Raw genomic sequence first — 16860 nt, 5'->3', positions numbered from 1 at the left:
GGGGACTGAACCCTGTTAAGGTTTGGGATGGGACGGTAGAAAGGAACCACCTGCTCCTCTATCACCCATCAGTTCTAGAAAAGAGTTCCTATGGGAGTTGAAGATACAGAATTTGAATCTTTTAAAACTTCATGTATGTATGTAGTCCTTGAAATGTTGTCATGTAATTCCAAGGGACTCAAACCCCAGCTAGCTGTGTGGATGTAAAACCCAGCTAGCCCAGTCTCTCTGAATTTCTGAGTTCATGCTTTAAGCCAGAGAATCTGTTTGCCCCCCCAAACGTTTTTGCATGCCAGGCCACATCATAAGCTTCTGGCCAAGTGGCCACACCTGTGTGCAGCTCTGTCTCTGAGGAGGACCATGGTGAGGCAGGCAACTGTGGGTCCTGTGGGCGAACTGACATGTGCCTTTCCCTTCCTTGAAACGGTTTCCAGTTCTATTCTGCTGGAAATTAGCTCTCCAATTTCTGAATCCCTATATCTCTTATTTTTACAATTTTATTACACATCTCTTTGTTCCCCATATTGTAGGGAATTATTCACATGACCCATCCCCTTTTCTAACTGTAAGCTCCTCAAGAGTACGCTCCATATCTTTTTTAAATTTATTTTTATTAATAAAACCAATTAACATACAACATGAACATTCTTAACCTATGAACATTCCATACTTGGTGTGCAGTCAGTGGCTCACAATATCATCACATAGTAGTATATTCATCACCATGATCATTTCTCAGAACATTTACATCACTCCAGAAATAGAAATAAAAAGAAAAAAGAAAAAACTCATACATACCATACCCCTTACCCCTCCTTCTCATTGACCACTAGTATTTCCCTCTACCCAATTTATTGTGACATTTGTTCCCCCTATTATTTATTTATTTTTTAATCCAAATTTTTTACTCATCTGTCCATACCGTAGATAAAAGAAGCATTAGAACAAGGTTTTCACAATCACACAGTCACTTATATGATATAAAGCTCTATCATTATACCGTCATCTTAAAGAAACATGGCTACAGGAACACAGCTCTACAGTTTTAGGCACTTCCCTCTAGCCTCTCTAATACACCTTAAACTAAAAAAGTGTTATCTATATAATGCGTAAGAATAACCTCCAAGATAACCTCTCGATTCTATTTGAAATCTCTTAGCTACTTTTTATTTTGTCCCATTTCTCTCTTCCCACTTTCAGTCAAGAAAATTTTCTCAATCCCTTGATGCTGAGTCCCAGCTCATGCGAGGGTTTCTGTCCCACATTGCCAGGGAGGTTTACACCCCTGGGAGTCATGTCCCACGTAGAGAGGGAGAAGGCAGTGAGTTTGCTTGGCCTGTTGGCTGAGAGATAGGCCACATCTGAGGCTCCATATCTTAATCATTTCCTAGCATTGTGCTTTACATCTGGTAGATATTCAATAAATATTTGTTAGACAGGTAAATTGATTAATGAAAGTCTTAAACTTCTTCATATTCCTCACAGGTCCTAGAATAGTGCTGGTCTTTCAATAGCAATGTCCCAGAAGAATGAATGAATTAATCAGTGAGCAAAATACTGGATTAACAGATCAATGAACTAATGAACCATTGAGCAATGACTTGAAAAGTAAAAGAGTTTACATTTCACATAAGGGTCAAGATCTGCAGAGTCGATGTCTAGGTGTGGAGTGTATGAAACTGGGGATTTCTATTTCAGTCTCTTGCTTTGTATTTTTACAAACTAGACATGGGAGATGTAATTGCTCATTGGAAAATACCCAAGAAAATTCTTCCCTGTCCTTTGCATCTTGTCTTGCAGGTGTGAGCAGCATCTCTTCGCCAAGGTGGTGTCTGGTCCATCCCTCAGCCTGGGTGAGGATGTAAAGCCCCCCACTCTGCACATGAGTGGTGCAGGCCAACAGGAACACCTGGCTCCAGCCATGTTCACAGATATGTCCACCGTGGAGTAGTGTGGACGCTTCCTCTCAGCTTCTCAGGGTTTCAGTCCTTTTTGGCTTGTTTCGTTTACATTTTTTTTTATGGTTTTCGGGCTGGTCGTTCACGACCAAGGCAGGCACCATGGGGGATCAGCAGCTGTACAAGACCAACCATGTGGCCCATGGCAGTGAGAACCTCTTCTACCAACAGCCCTCACTTGGCATCCACGGCGGCCTGAACCACAACTACGGGAATACAGTCACAGGGGCTGGAATGGAAGCCCCCCAGGCCTCGCCCATCTCCCCCCATTTCCCGCAGGATACTCGGGATGGTCTGGGCTTGCCTGTTGGCTCCAAAAATCTTGGCCAAGTGGATACCTCGAGGCAGGGAGCCTGGGGAGGCCATTCTGGACCCGGAAACCATGTCCAGCTACGTGGCAACCTAGCCAACTCAAATATGATGTGGGGGGCACCGGCCCAGGCTGAGCCCACCGATAGCTACCAATACACTTACTCCCAGGCCAGCGAGATCCGAACTCAGAAGCTCACCAGTGGTGTTCTACACAAGCTAGACTCTTTTACCCAGGTGTTTGCCAACCAAAATCTACGAATTCATGTCAACAATATGGCCCAGGTGCTGCATGCCCAGTCGGCGGTGATGGATGGGGCCCCTGACAGTGCCCTCCGCCAGTTGCTGTCTCAGAAGCCCATGGAGGCCTCAGCACCGGCTATACCTCCCCGCTACCAGCAGGTGCCCCAGCAAGCGCACCCTGGTTTCACTGGCGGGCTGTCCAAACCAGCTGTTCAGGTCGGGCAGCATCCTGCCCAAGGGCACCTGTATTATGACTACCAGCAGCCACTGACTCAGATGTCAGTGCAGGGAGGACAGCCACTGCAGGCCCCACAGATGCTGTCACAGCACATGCAACAGATACAGCAGCACCAGTATTACCCACAGCAGCAGACACCGCAGCAAGCTGGGCAACAGCGTATCTCCATGCAAGAAATACAGCAACAGCAACAGATTCGCCCACCACAGACTCAGCAGCAGCAGCAGCTGCAGCAGCGGCAGGGCTCAATGCAGATACCTCAGTATTATCAGTCCCAACCCATGATGCAGCACTTGCAAGAGCAGCAGCAGCCACAGATGCACCTGCAGCCCCCTTCTTATCACAGGGACCCCCACCAGTATACCCCAGAGCAGGCGCATGCTGTCCAGCTAATCCAGCTGGGTTCCATGCCCCAGTACTACTACCAGGAGCCCCAGCAGCCCTATGGCCACTCCCTCTACCAGCAAAGCCACCTGTCCCAGCACCAGCAGCATGAGGACAGTCAACCGAAGACTTATTCCAGCGACAGGCAGGCCCAGGCCATGCTGAGCTCCCATGGGGACCTGGGGCCCCCTGATACAGGAATGGGAGACCCAGCAAGCTCGGACCTGAACAGGGTCAGCAGTGCCCTCCCCCATCGACCGCTCCAGTCCCCCGGAGGGATCCACTTCAACAATATGGCACCTCAGCACCAGCAGCTGTCTCCCAGTGCCATGTGGCCCCAGGTATTCTCGTGGTATTCTCTGTGTGCTACCAGGCCAGTCATGGCTGAGCCTGTACAGTGCCAGATCCTCTGTCCAACCCTTTCAACCCATTTTTTTCCTTATTCATTCCACAAACATTAATCTTTGTGTGCCAAGCACTATTTTTGCCAGGCACTTGGAATGCAAAATCATTTATGTCCCTCAGTCCTTTGGGGAACTTATAATCTCATTAAGGAGACCCAGTGCCTCATTGGGTCCTGTAATGATCAAGATGTTGAATCACGTGCCCAGGGACCACAGAGTGAGGGTGTCTTACCCCTCAGATCTGTATCCTCAAAGTGCACCCTGTGAGATCATTCCCCTTTGGGAGAGAGACCATAAATGGCAGCATTTTTCAAGATCTGTTGCTCAGAACAGCAGTTCCATAGAATGTTTAATGGATACTGCTGGGAAAAATTAATTTGGGGTTCCCTAAAGTGAAATAGGTTGTTGCAGGGCTTCTCAGGATGTTAGAGATGCTCATGTGCATTGTGAATCTCCCAAAGGGGATATGGCATGCAGATGTAGGATGAAAACCTTAGCTGCCCTCAGAATCCGGCAGGTAAAGTGAATAAGCAGAGTGGCCAGGTGGGAGATGTAGGGAATGGTGGCAGCTGTGGTGGACTGGAGAACAGATCTCCCATCTAATGGCATTCTCATTCAGGACCTTTAGAAACAGTCCAGTCAAAGGAAACATGTCTGCAGGCCAGATTCAAGCCTGTATACAACGGTTAATAGCCCTTGATTGTTTCCCAAATGTACCTGACCACAAAACAGCCCTAGCATATTCCACGTGCTTACACTCATGTGACTGTACGGTCCAGGGAGGATGGGGCCTCGAATAGCACCTGGTTAGGCAGAGATGGGCTCTAATGGAGGATAAAGGCCAGAAATGAACTTCCCTTGACTGTGCTTTGTCTGGGGCTTGTGCCTGATGGTAACTGAGAGTGTTTATGACTATAAGAATAAGATGATGTGACCAAGGCTGAGAAAAAAAGTATGGCAGGATGTCTCCTGGCATGGTGCTGTGACCTCCAGCTCTCCTTTCTGGGACCCTCACAGGAATGGAGCCTGTCTGTGCACAGAGTGGGTGGGCTGGGAGAGCAAGGATGAATGGGAGGTCAGGGAGAGGGTTGCATCCTGGTGGGCTGGTGGCGGCTCCAAAAATGGGGTGGTGGTCCCCTGGTCAGGGAGCGATTAAGGGAGAGAGGTCACAGGGTGTGGACAAGTGAGGGAGAAAGTGGACATAAGCTGGGTCAGGGTGAGGCAGAGAGTGGCTGTGTCCTGAAAATGCAGATCCTGGTGTTCCCGCCACTCAAGGATTTGTCTCCCTTCAGAAACACCTTTTTTTTTCTCTCTCTCTCTCTCTCTCTCTTTCTTCTTTCTCTCGGTGTCCTGCTTGGCTCAAAATTAGATGCACCTACCTGATGGCAGAGCCCAGCCAGGGTCCCCTGACTCAAGGTAGGATGGATGGTGGAGGTTTGTTGGTACTTGGGGTGACTAGGGGTTTTGCCTGGGTTGTCTCTCACAGTTCATTTCTAAATTCAAAGTCAGCTCTTCCAAGAAATTTATAGGAATAATAATAGTAGCTGCTGTGTTTGAGCACTTACTGTGTGCTAAGGCACCATGTGTTATATGTAATACAGTAGTCCCATGAGGGCAGGTAAGGTCACCGTGTGCCTGGTACATAGTAAGCTATTGTTAGCTATTATTATTATTATTTTACAGACGAGAAAATTGAGGCTCAGAGAGCTTAGGGTTACCCATCAAGTAAGTAGCAATGCTGGGACTGACTCCAAAGCATTTGTTCTTTCAGTTGGTGAATAGATCTTGAGTGCCTCGTCTTTGGCATGTATATAGCAAGGCTGTGAGATTGCAGCAGTGTGTAGTACAGACTTGCTTCCTCCTCTCATGGGCATGGAAAATAATTAAAGACTTGGCCTACAACTTTGATATACTGCTGAAATGTAGAATATGGAGACTGAATACCAGAGGACTTAGATAAGGGTCTCTAATGGGGGGTTTCTGGATGAAGCAGACTAAGCTGACCCTGGAAGGGCAGTAAGCCCTAGGTGAGGAGAACCCAACACCTGAAGGCCTGGAATGAAGGAGGATGTTTTCTTCGACTCTTGCCTGACTTTAGGGAAGCCCCATTCCACTCCGAGCCTCAGTTTTTTACCTTGAAGCACTGAAGACCAGGGTCCCTCGGGTCTTCAAAGTCAGTGATCAGTATAGAGGGAAAGCTAAGGTAACCATCAGGGTATGCTGGGCTCAGTTGTCTAAAGGGTTTTGGAAGGATACAAATGGGATCATTGACATAGGAACACTGGATGAAGAAAGCATACTAAATGAGGTCTTGCCATTGCATCTGTTTCCCTTCCTCAACGTGTGTGTCCTCTCCGTTGAGCAGTGGCCAATCAAAAGGAGTGTTTGGGGAGCAGTTTGATGCCAAGAACAAGTTGACGTGCTCCATCTGCCTAAAGGAGTTCAAGAGCCTGCCTGCCCTGAATGGCCACATGCGGTCCCACGGTGGGATGCGGGCCTCCCCCAGCCTCAAACAGGTTAGCAGAGAGCCCTCCTCCAGTCCCTTCTGGGCCACATGCTGCTTGCTTCGCTTTGCTGCCATCCAAATAGAGTGATGGAGGCCCCACGTGGGCCCCTGGGAGGTACAGTCCTCCCCTAGGAATGCTAAAGCTTTGACCCTGAGAGCCAGCCAAGCAAATAATTCCCACTTCCACTGGCTTTATAAACAAGGGTCACAAGCAGATAGCCTGGAAACCCTTTTGAGGGATCCTTGTCTTCCCCCTCTCTACCTCCTGGAAGAAAACATGTAGATACAATATTATTTTAACTTCTGCTGCTTGAAGCCCTGAAGACCAGGGTCACTTGGGTCTTCAGAATCAGTGATCAGCATAGAGGGAAAGCTAAGGTAACCGTCAGGATACCCAGAGAATTCCTAGTCAGAATTCTCTATTCACCAGTGTACTAGTATTGGACTCTAGCATCCAGAGATCCTTAAATACTCTCTGGATTATTCAGGCAAGATAGACTAGTATACCACTTCCATGCAGTTTTAGAGTTAAAGTTCTTTGAATATTGATGATCTTAATTTACATGGGGTTAACTTTCTGTTAACCAAAACTTTTGATCACACAGATAACTCTCTTGACCATGCCAAATAAAAGAGCTTTATCTTTATTTTTTTTAATTAGCATGCTTTACATTTTCAAAGTGGTTTCCTAACCTGAATATGGAATGTCTGTCTCCATTCAGTGGATGAGTAAAGTAAGGCTCATAGAATTTTAGGTCCTACACAAAATCCAAAATCATACTTAAAACTTAAAAAAAAATTTTTTGGCCTGACTACAAGTCCATGTCCTTTAAAAGCAACAACAAAATCCTTTCATGCGTGTACTATATATATATATATATATATATATATATATATATATATACATATATTTCCCTCCCCACCCCGGGTGCATGGTCCAGGAATCGAACCCGGGTCTCCCGCATAAAAGGCGAGCATTCTACCACTGAGCCTCCCGTGTACCCAACAACAAAATCCTTTTAATATACAAGTGATACACGGTCAAGGTTTTTTCAGTGTAGGAAAGAGAGTTCAATTCCTTGTCCACTGCCATCTGGCCTCACGGTGCTAGAAGGACTCATGGTTGCAGGAAGGGAAACACCCTGTAGTGGTTCTGTCACCCACGCCTGATATCGTGGAACCATTCAGGAAAAGCAGAGTGCGTTCCCCCTTGTGAGAGCTGCTCAGCAGCCCAGGATCAAAGCCTTTATTGTCTGTGTAGGAGGAAGGAGAGAAGGTCCTGCCGCCTCAGCCCCAGCCGCCACTGCCACCTCCGCCTCCGCCACCACCGCAGCTCCCTCCCGAGGCAGAAAGCCTCACGCCTATGGTCATGCCTGTGTCTGTCCCTGTCAAGCTTCTCCCGCCCAAGCCCAGCTCACAGGGGTTCACCAACACCATCGTTGCCGCCCCCTCCGCCAGAGACAAGCCAGCCAGCTCGATGTCGGACGACGAGATGCCCGTGCTCGTGAGGATGACCCTCTCTCCCCCACACTCACCCCAAGGGGCTGGCCCCTGCGCACCTGCTGTGAGTTGCTGCTCTGCCCCACCTGCCTGGGGTGGGGAGATCCCTTTGCTTTCTTGGAGATGGGGTCAGCTTTCCCAGAGTCCTGGTCTGAGCTTGGATATAGTTGGCCTCTCACGGCTAAGCCCCACGGCGGCTTTGGTAATCCATCCTTGTCCACGTTGCCCATTAAATGCCTGACACTCTACGGTTCAGTGGTCTGGATTAAATTCCAAGAGACCAGAAGTTGTTCCCAGGTTAAAACAGGTATGCAGGGCGGGCCACGGTGGCTCAGTGGCAAGAACACTTGCCTGCCATGCCAGAGGACCCGGGTTCGATTCCCGGTGCCTGCCCATGTAAAAAATAAAAAAATTAAATTAAATTTAAAAAAAACAAAACAGGTATGCTATTTCAGCTGGTAATCACCAAGACAGCCATGCCGGTTATTAAATATTGACGGACTTCTGTGTCCGATAATAACTAATATTGCCCAGGGCCCTGACACTTCCCCCTAGGATCTCCAGACCTATTCGAATCCAATAACCAGAGACATCACCCCTGGCGTGGCACAACCTCCAGGCAGTAGGCCTGCTGTCCATTCTGATGGTCAGCCTTACTAGATGCTTAATATTTTGAATAGCATACCCTTAGAGGACCTGATTCCTAAAGATTCCCGAAGGAGTTACACTGAGGAACACCCAGCCCCAGTCTCAGGAAAGCAAAGAGATTTGTGTTTCTCATTCACTCTCAAATTCTTCTTCTCTTTCTTAAGTTCCAAGTACCTCACCCACGCAGCTTAGGTTGCTCTGGGGCAGAGATTTCTCTCTTTCTCAATCTCTCTCTCCATCTCTCATCCTACCCCACCTCCATTCCGGGAGGCATGAGGGGAGGGCTTGGCTAGAGTACAGTAAGGACGATAATTAAGATAACAGAAAAGTCCAGAAAGAGCTTTTTTGGTTATCCATGTAATAGCAAGGCCTCAAAAGATGAAAGACTTATTTGGAACCTTTAGGGTTGAGGAGTCTCATAAGCTGGCAGGGCTTGGGGTGCTAATAAGAGACAGACAGATAAAATGACATGCCCAGAAAAGTTCCTGATTTGGTGGGAGAGACACTGCTCCTACGCTTGGAGAATTCTCAGTCTGAAGCTGGATGTGCAATAATGTTCTTAGTCACAGAGCAGGTTGAGAGTCCCAGATAGCAATATGTCCCCAACATTCAAAATAACAGAATAAAGACAAGCATAGATGAGAAACAGCAGTGCCCTGGGTGCAACCATATGGGAATACAAATACAACCATACCAATTATTAAAATATAGTAGTTAAAATAACTAGGGGTGGGGGAGAGGCAGTGGAGTTTGGTATGTGTTCAGAAGATTCTCACTAGGAGAGTTGTGAGCAAAGTTTTGAAGTTGGCTTTGTAGAAAGGATAGTATAACTCTCTTAAGTGTAAAGATAGGTCAAAGTGAAAGCTTGTAGGTGAAATTGAGAAAATTTGAGCAAGGTCTTATCACTTCACCTAAAAAAACTAAAATGAGGAAGAGTCCTGAGTTTAATCCCAACTCTGTTCCTAGCCAACTGGGACAGAAGCCTGTGAGATCACACCTCCAAGCCTCAGTTTCCTTCCCTGACCTTGAGGGGATTGGACTCATCAGTGCTTCTCACCCTTCTCTGCATCAGCCTGGGGAGCTTTTAAAAGCCCTCATTGCTCAGTCCTACCCCCACAGATTCCAAATAGCCCAATCAGTAGATCATCCATGAAACTCTGTAAATCTTTTCTCTCAGATAACATCTAGGCCTGGCATTCTAGATTGCTTCTCTGGCCTTGGTGGCTCAGAGCCTTGCCTATAGGAACAAAATCTAGGCCTGGAGCTGGAGCAGCAGGAGAGGGAGCCAAAAGGGATCTCTGGCCATGATCAGAGGTCTGGATTCCATTGCAGGCATGAGGTCATATGAGAGCTTCGTATGTTTAGATTACCTCATCAATTACCCAGACACAGGGTGTGAGGTCTCAGGATTCTCCCCTAGTTGGGGGGCAAGGGTATAATTTCCCCATTCTTCTCAGCCCCTTGTGGTGAGGAGCCCTCTGGTGGGAAGAGGAGGGAGGTTGGCACACACTAGCTTAAGGAGAACCCCCTGGGGGCTGAGGTATAGGTTACAAACCTCCACACTGGAGCTGGGAACCTGAGGGTTCCTCTGCCCCTTCCTCACTTCCTCACCCTGGTTCTCTGGACTCCCCTCCTAGGGGATGGCAGAATGCCTTAGAAGACAATGAAGTTGAGGCAGAAACAGGAGTGGGGCAGTCACTCTCCAGAGAGAGAGGAGTGCCCAGAGCTGAGGGACAGACTGGGCAGGTCACGTGCTGGTAGGCAGCTGGTCATGTGACCACAGCCAGCCCTTCCCATCACCCCCTGCTGCCTCCTAGTCAGGCGCCACCCTGGGTACAGGAATTGCCAGGAACTGCGGCTGTCTCACCTCTGGCTCCCAGGGCCTGGGAGGGTACCACAGACTGCCCAGAACCTTTTTGCAGGTATCTCCATCACCTCTCCCAACCTCACTATGGCTCTCGGTTTCTCTGGGCTGATGCTGGCACACAACCCAAGTCTGTTTATGTTTGGCTTTGGCATACCCTGCTTATCTATCTACGTGCATATGTTTACTTATTAATATATATGTATCCATGTGGTAAATCTTCCTTCCAGACTGTTCCAGCTGCCATAAAATAAACTAAAATTGCTGACAGGAAACCAGCCTAGGAGAAGGGCTTACTACAGATGAGCCACCAGTGCTGGGATCAGTAGTGGGGGAATGGAGGGTGGGGCTGAGGGGGGAGTTTAACCAGGTCCAATTTTAAGAGAGCACATTAAACACATCTGTAAGATCATAGGTGACTCTCCCCCGGCCTTGAAGTGAGTAGACGATGAACCAGTGTGGGTCACTGGTCTTGGGAGGCCTGGATGGGAGGCCCCAGAACCCTCTTTTCTTGCCCCTGAGACTGCCCAGCTTCCCTGAATAGATTATTCTGTCCTCTTCTCAGAACATGTGTTATCTGTCCCTGATGTCTGTCCCTGGGGAGCACTGAGGAATTAAAGAGCCCACTCAGCTGCATTCCACCCAACAGATGGGAATGTACTGATAAGCAATAAAGAATTTTAATTTATTGCTTCTTGCCCACCCACTGTTCCCACCACTCCCATCTCTCTTCAGACATTAGGGAATTCCTCCAAAACCAACGTTTTCTGCCTGACCGAGACACCAGCACGCTCTTGGCTTCAAAGGGGTGCGGCTGCTTTTTGAGGCAGAGGATGCTGAAGAGCGCCGGGCGGGCGGGAACAAGGGAAAGGAGGTTCCCTTCCCTGAGCCTGTGGAAATTACCTATGAGGGAGGCCTAAGTATTTGAATCAGACCCTTCTTCCCTTTTTAGGAAATTCCTAAGAAGCATCAGCCGGGCGTAACCAAAGTTGAGGAACCCCTCAAGCCCGCGCAGGAGAAGAAGTTCCGGCACCGGCCCGAGCCGCTCTTCATCCCGCCGCCGCCCTCCTACAACCCAAACCCCGCCTCCTCCTACTCGGGCGCCACCCTGTACCAGAGCCAGCTGCGCTCCCCGCGCATCCTCGGGGACCACCTGCTCCTGGACCCCAACTACGAGCTGCCCCCCTACACGCCCCCGCCCATGCTGAGCCCGGTGCGCCAGGGCTCGGGGCTCTTCAGCAATGTCCTCATCTCCGGGCACGGCCCGGGCGGCCACCCCTCGCTGCCCCTCACGCCCCTGACGCCCACGCCGCGCGTGCTGCTCTGCCGCTCCAGTGAGTCGCCCCGCTGGGCTCATCGCCACCGCGGCCTTTTGCCCCTCTTTGTTCTGGGTACTGCCCTGGGAGGTCCCACTTCAGTTGTCTCATTTATTCCGTGAATTTTTGTGGAGGACCTGCTGTACTTACCCGCCACTGGGCTAGGTGCTAGAAATACTTAACAGTAAATAGTTTTATCCTCAAGGGGCTCACAGTTTCGCTGAGGAGAAAAGTACATGAAGTGATCGTTATAGTCTGTTTGGGGTAAGGAAATAACTGAAGTTTGCACATACATTCTAAGACTGTGCTTTGGGTGATTAGAGGCCCTTGGCTTCAAAGGGGTGTGGCTGCTTTTTGAGGCAGAGGATGGATGCTCTAAGAAGCTCAGAATAAACGTACTGCATAGACAGAGAAAGAGGATTAAGTGTTATACTCAAGTTTAGTCCTCGGCATTTTGGCATGTTGTATAAGAAGATGCACAGAGAGGCCTATAACCAGGGTGTTTTTCTAGAGCAAGAATAGTTTCGTAGAAACAATCCAGTGTAGCACATCAAGGTGGGGCAGGTGACTTCTCCTTACCCTGTGTGAGAAATGGGGTAACCCTAAGCCATTTAGCACCAAATTCCATGCAGCTCCCAGGAGGCTGTTGGGGTAACTCTGGCATGGCTTGAATAGGAAGGGGCTCTATTTTACTGAGTAGGTAAACTGCTCATTTGCTTTAGTCTCTTCATCAGGGAGCAGCCCATCTCCTTGCCCCTGCCCTGTTGACTAATGACCTCTGGTTCGTGTTTCAGACAGCATCGATGGCAGCCATGTGACAGTCACTCCAGGGCCTGGAGAGCAGACCGTGGATGTTGAACCGTAAGGAAAAGCCAATTATTCTTTAGAACAAAAGGCTTAGCTGAAGAAAGCGATCAGGAGTTTTAAGAAATGCCAATAGTACTTCTGTGGGCAAAGTGGCCACTGAGGGAAAAGTAGTAGAAATTATAGGATCATGGGATTTTTTAGTGCTGTTATTTCCACTTTAGTGGCCAACGTTTCAAAGTCTTTGCCAAAGACTAAATGCATGATAAAACCATGCAGCCAAAAGAAAAAAAAACCATGTAGCCCAGCATTTAGACGACCTAATGTGTAGTTGTCGTTTCCCCCCCAACCCCACTCTCAGCTTCTTGCCAGTTCTCCAAATGGGCTTGGTTGAGTACTGGAGTCAACAGTGTACAGTGGGGAGTTTTATGGATGGAAAAGGTTATTTTCATAGGTAAGCACAGAAAAGGGACCAGGCAGTAGAGTAGGAAGTAGATTTAGTCGGGAATCAGAAACCTTATTTCCAACACCATCTTTTTAATTTTATTTTGATCAAGTTAAACTTTCTGTGCTCTAATTGATTCATCTATTAAATGGGAATAATTATCATTGCCTTGCTTATATCACATATTTTTTTGAGGTTCAAATGTAATAATGTATGTGAAAATGAATTGACAGAGATAAAAATCACACACGAGCCTTGCATTTTTCTAATTTTTCCTAATTAAATAGTACCATCAACTGTGTTCTGGGCAGGTGTTCCCTTGGAACTTGCCACCCTCTCTCTCCCAGGTATATGGAGCTGTGAAGTCCCAGGCACACTGTCCCCTTGTTTCCCTCTAGTATCTCTCCAATCTTGGAGCTGTTCTTTGCCCCAGTGAAAAAATCATGCCTGGAATCTTAGGGTCACATTTTGAGGAAATGCCCCTGGGTTCTTCTTGCAGAAGGAACTGGTGTCCTCTTTTCTCAGTTCCTGACGGTTGCCCTTGGCCTAGGCCATCAAATTGGAGACCTCATTGTTGTTTTTTCTTGTTTAAAGACGCATCAACATTGGCTTGAGATTCCAAGCAGAGATCCCAGAACTACAGGATATCTCCACCCTGGCCCAGAACACACACAGGGCCACACTGGTATGGAAGCCCTGGCCAGAGCTAGAAAACCACGACCTCCAGCAAAGAGGTATTGGCTATAGGAATAGCTGGGTGCAAGAGGTTTGATTTTGTTTCTGGGATCTCTGGCTCTGGGAGTCAGTGTGTCTCACAAAAACTTGTTTTTTCCATGATGCAGAGTCTCTCTGACATGGTAAATTTTCCTTCATTCCCAACAGTGGAGAATCTTCTGAATTTGTGCTGTTCAAGTGCGTTGCCAGGTGGAGGGACCAATTCTGAATTTGCTTTGCACTCTCTCTTTGAGGCCAAAGGTGATGTGATGGTAAGCAGGCTTCACAGTTCATATTTGACATGTCAGAATTTTGAAAAGTATCTTTCTAAGTTTCTATACTTGTCCACATACAGTACAACCAACTTGTAAGTTGATAATAAGTCAGCATGTCTCCGCGTCATCTTGCCTTATCTCAGTGAGTAGGTTAGGATTTAAAAGACTGTAGAAAAGTCTCCAATTGGACTTCTGTTTACACATCTGTTCCCAGAGTTGTAATTGTGGGTACATCTGTCTTGGGAAATTAGAATGATTTATTTTTGGATATCTTGTATTTCACAGCTGAATACTGGGTCTCCAGTAAGGAAGAAGACCCTTCTGAAACAAAACTGAGCCTAAAATCCCCTCATGGCTCTACTGATTGTTCTTCCTTGCTATGAAAGTTGGCCAAAGCTTAATGTTCATAAAACCTTTCTCCTAACCAAATTAAAGTGTTTACTTGGCACCACCTGGTTTCACTCTTCTACCTCTAGCACAGTTAGTTGGTCAGGTGTCTCCAGACGGTGGGGGGGTGGGGGTGGGGCAGGGGCGCTGTTTGATGCCCTCTTCCCAGAATCACAGCTGGCAGTTTGCCTGCTCAACTCGGGCTCCTGCTGAAAACACTCTATCACTAACCTCACTTTCTCCTCTGGTAAATACATGGCTCTTTCTGATACCAATATAGTCTTCTGCTTTTTGATTTTATGAAAATGTGAAAGTAAACAAATAGCCTTCAAGTATTTTCTGAAATGTTGGAGAACTGTCCTTTACCCTTTGCGATCAGTGTCCTTTACCCTTTGGGATCAGTATTACAGAGCACAGTTTCTTAAACTTTTTATATGCATGCGAATCACCCAGAGGTTTTGTTGAAATGCAGGTCTGAGGTGGAGCCCAAGATTCTGCATTTGTAATAAGCTCCCAGGGGATGCCTATGATACTGCTGATCTGTGAACCACACTTGGAGTAGCAGGATTCTAGATCTGGCACTGCTCCTATAAACCATCCTCTTCTCAACTCTGCCTGTAGCATTTTTTTTTCAGTTAATGAGACTAAAGGAGGTGGATTTAAAAGGGTTTACCCAGGCTCTCTGGAAGGACACTGTGTAGTACGGTTATTAATAATCCAGCAATTGTAATAAAATGTGATTATTCTGTAAAAACAGTTACAAATCACTCACTCATTTCCTTGGAGCCCCTTCCCGGTGACTCAGTCTTCATTTGGAGGAGGAATCAGGTGTCTGCTATGCCTCTGTTTTTCTCTGACCTGACCAACTTGCTGCAGGGGTGGCAGCTGGGGCAGGCGCTCAGAAGAGGGAGTCCTGTTGAGTACTGAACGAAACCAGTTTGGGGAGTCTCCCTCTGGTTTTTCTTTTATAGTCCCCTGAGCTCTACAGTGCTAGCCCTTTTTCCCCTTTGGGTACTGGTCTTCCTAGACACATAAGACTCATTACTAACTTTCACCTTTTCTCTCCTCTGGGTCTGCAGGCTGCCCTGGAAATGCTGCTGCTGCGGAAGCCAGTCAGGTTAAAATGTCATCCTTTAGCAAATTACCACTATGCCGGTAGGTTGCCAGGAGCCCAGTGCCCCATTGCTTCCTGAGAGAGGGCCATTTACATGTTCAGTTGTGCTGCTTTTTAGTAATGGACACTACCAGTTCTTTCATAATCATCATTCACCATCTCAAGGCCTGCTGGGGTGGTAGTTGTGTACATTGGATCAATAATCGCAGGTGTTTGTCTCTGTGAAGTTGCCAATTTCTTAATATTGTCTTGATCATTTTCTTCTTGGTATCCACCCGAGTGTAGGCAGAAGGATGTGGGAGTTCTCCCTTATCTGCCATGGAAACAATTCAGTCCTTTCTTAATTTCTAGCATCATCTGCTGCCTGTTAAGCCCTGACAGGCTGTCCAGCCTCTTGGAGCCTGTCCCAAGCTTCTTTCCCTAGTAGGTGAGACAATTGGTTGATTGGAAGGAGCTGGGAATTGCTGATGCCCTCAGTCCTCAGGGTGGCCATGTGAACAACCTTCTCCAGGACCCAAATTCCCTTCAATCCTTTCCAGTTTGCCAGACAAGTATTATCATTATTAGTACTTGTTTTTTTTTTGTATGTGCATCGTGACATTGAAAAACAAGTGATCACATTCCGGACCCAACAAAATCTTCTAAAACTCTGAGCAAAAATGGCTTGCTACCCACCCGCATCCCCACAGTACCCTTTCAGAGCTCCAAAGTCTGTTCTAACTCTCTGTCCCCTCAACAGCTCCCTTCTAAGCCACAGGGGAGACAACAGAACCCACCCCTCACCTAACCCCCACCTATCAATTACCCTTTCTTTCCCCATACTGACCCCCTTGATTTGGTTCCCAGTGTCAGTGAACACCTTCCCTCTTGCCCCATCCTGTTTTGGCCGCTGTGTCAAGTCTCCTCTTCAATAGGACCATGTGTCCAGCTCAGTTCCAGCCTCACTGGAACAGTATCTCCCATATCTCCTTTGGCTTCTGGCTCTATGACCTGGCTCATGCCACCCCACCCTGACTCCTGACTCTGGAATTGCACTCCAGGCTCCCAGTCTGAGCCCTGTAGGGAGGCAGCAGGAATGTTCTCAGAGAGGGGTCCTGCAAGTATGGGAGAAAAGAAACACAGAGGCTGCTATTGACCTGTGAGAATCACTTCACTTACTGTACTTACTATATTCCCTTCCTCTCATTCCAAAAAAATTTAGTAAGAAAAAGAAAAGATGACCAGAAGGGACATGCTAGGGGTAGTGGTGGGGTACAGAGTTCACTGGTGTAGACTGAAAGGCTCACCCAACTTTGAGGGCCACATGAGCCCTCTATAAGGTCCCCAGAGGAAAGTGCAATGAGGTAGCTTCCAGCAGTCTTTGCTTTACCCTGAGATGCAAGGTCAGCCTTCTCTCCCTTCACCCGCACTTTCCTGCAGACTCTTAGCAACCCCTGACATGTGTGGCTAGCAGTCGTTTGCAGTGGTCCCCTTTAGCAGTTGCATTCGGTGGGGAAGGGTTGAGGGTGGGGAAGTCATGGTGGGAAGGATGCTTGGTTGTGATCAGAGGGCTTGCAGCCTCTTTGGATTTTTTTTGTTGTTGAACTGGTCATTCCTGCAGATGGGCATGGAGTAGAGGAGGTATGAGAACTGTCCCCAGGCAGGTTGGCAAAGGGTCTGGAGAGGCTGTTATTGGCTACCACCACAGCCTAAGCACTCACTAGATCTTGGACTATGATCTGAGCTCTGGAGATAGGGACGTCCTGGAAGAA

The 16860-nt window shown here is 47.8% G+C and overlaps 1 protein-coding gene across 14 annotated transcripts in view; it reads left to right on the top strand.

Moving 5' to 3' along the window:
* The window catches only part of TRERF1 (transcriptional regulating factor 1), a 207397-nt gene that overhangs the window by 167603 nt on the left and 22934 nt on the right, over positions 1 to 16860 (top strand). For 11 of the 14 annotated variants that reach the window (XM_077161806.1, XM_077161804.1, XM_077161812.1 and 8 more), the window contains 9 exons: positions 1801 to 3473; positions 4906 to 4952; positions 5902 to 6052; positions 7304 to 7606; positions 11007 to 11388; positions 12165 to 12231; positions 13214 to 13353; positions 13502 to 13605; positions 15075 to 15150. In XM_077161806.1, the coding sequence (XP_077017921.1) occupies positions 2061 to 3473; positions 4906 to 4952; positions 5902 to 6052; positions 7304 to 7606; positions 11007 to 11388; positions 12165 to 12231; positions 13214 to 13353; positions 13502 to 13605; positions 15075 to 15150 (2683 nt within the window). In that variant the 5' untranslated portion in view covers positions 1801 to 2060. The remainder of the gene's footprint in view (positions 1 to 1800; positions 3474 to 4905; positions 4953 to 5901; positions 6053 to 7303; positions 7607 to 11006; positions 11389 to 12164; positions 12232 to 13213; positions 13354 to 13501; positions 13606 to 15074; positions 15151 to 16860) is intronic. The other 3 variants (XM_077161815.1, XM_077161816.1, XM_077161814.1) reach the window with 2 other exon arrangements.

This window comes from Tamandua tetradactyla, chromosome 5 (genome assembly GCF_023851605.1).
Source record: "Tamandua tetradactyla isolate mTamTet1 chromosome 5, mTamTet1.pri, whole genome shotgun sequence".
Classification (NCBI taxonomy): domain Eukaryota; kingdom Metazoa; phylum Chordata; class Mammalia; order Pilosa; family Myrmecophagidae; genus Tamandua; species Tamandua tetradactyla.
This window is presented reverse-complemented; position numbering and strand designations above follow the sequence as displayed.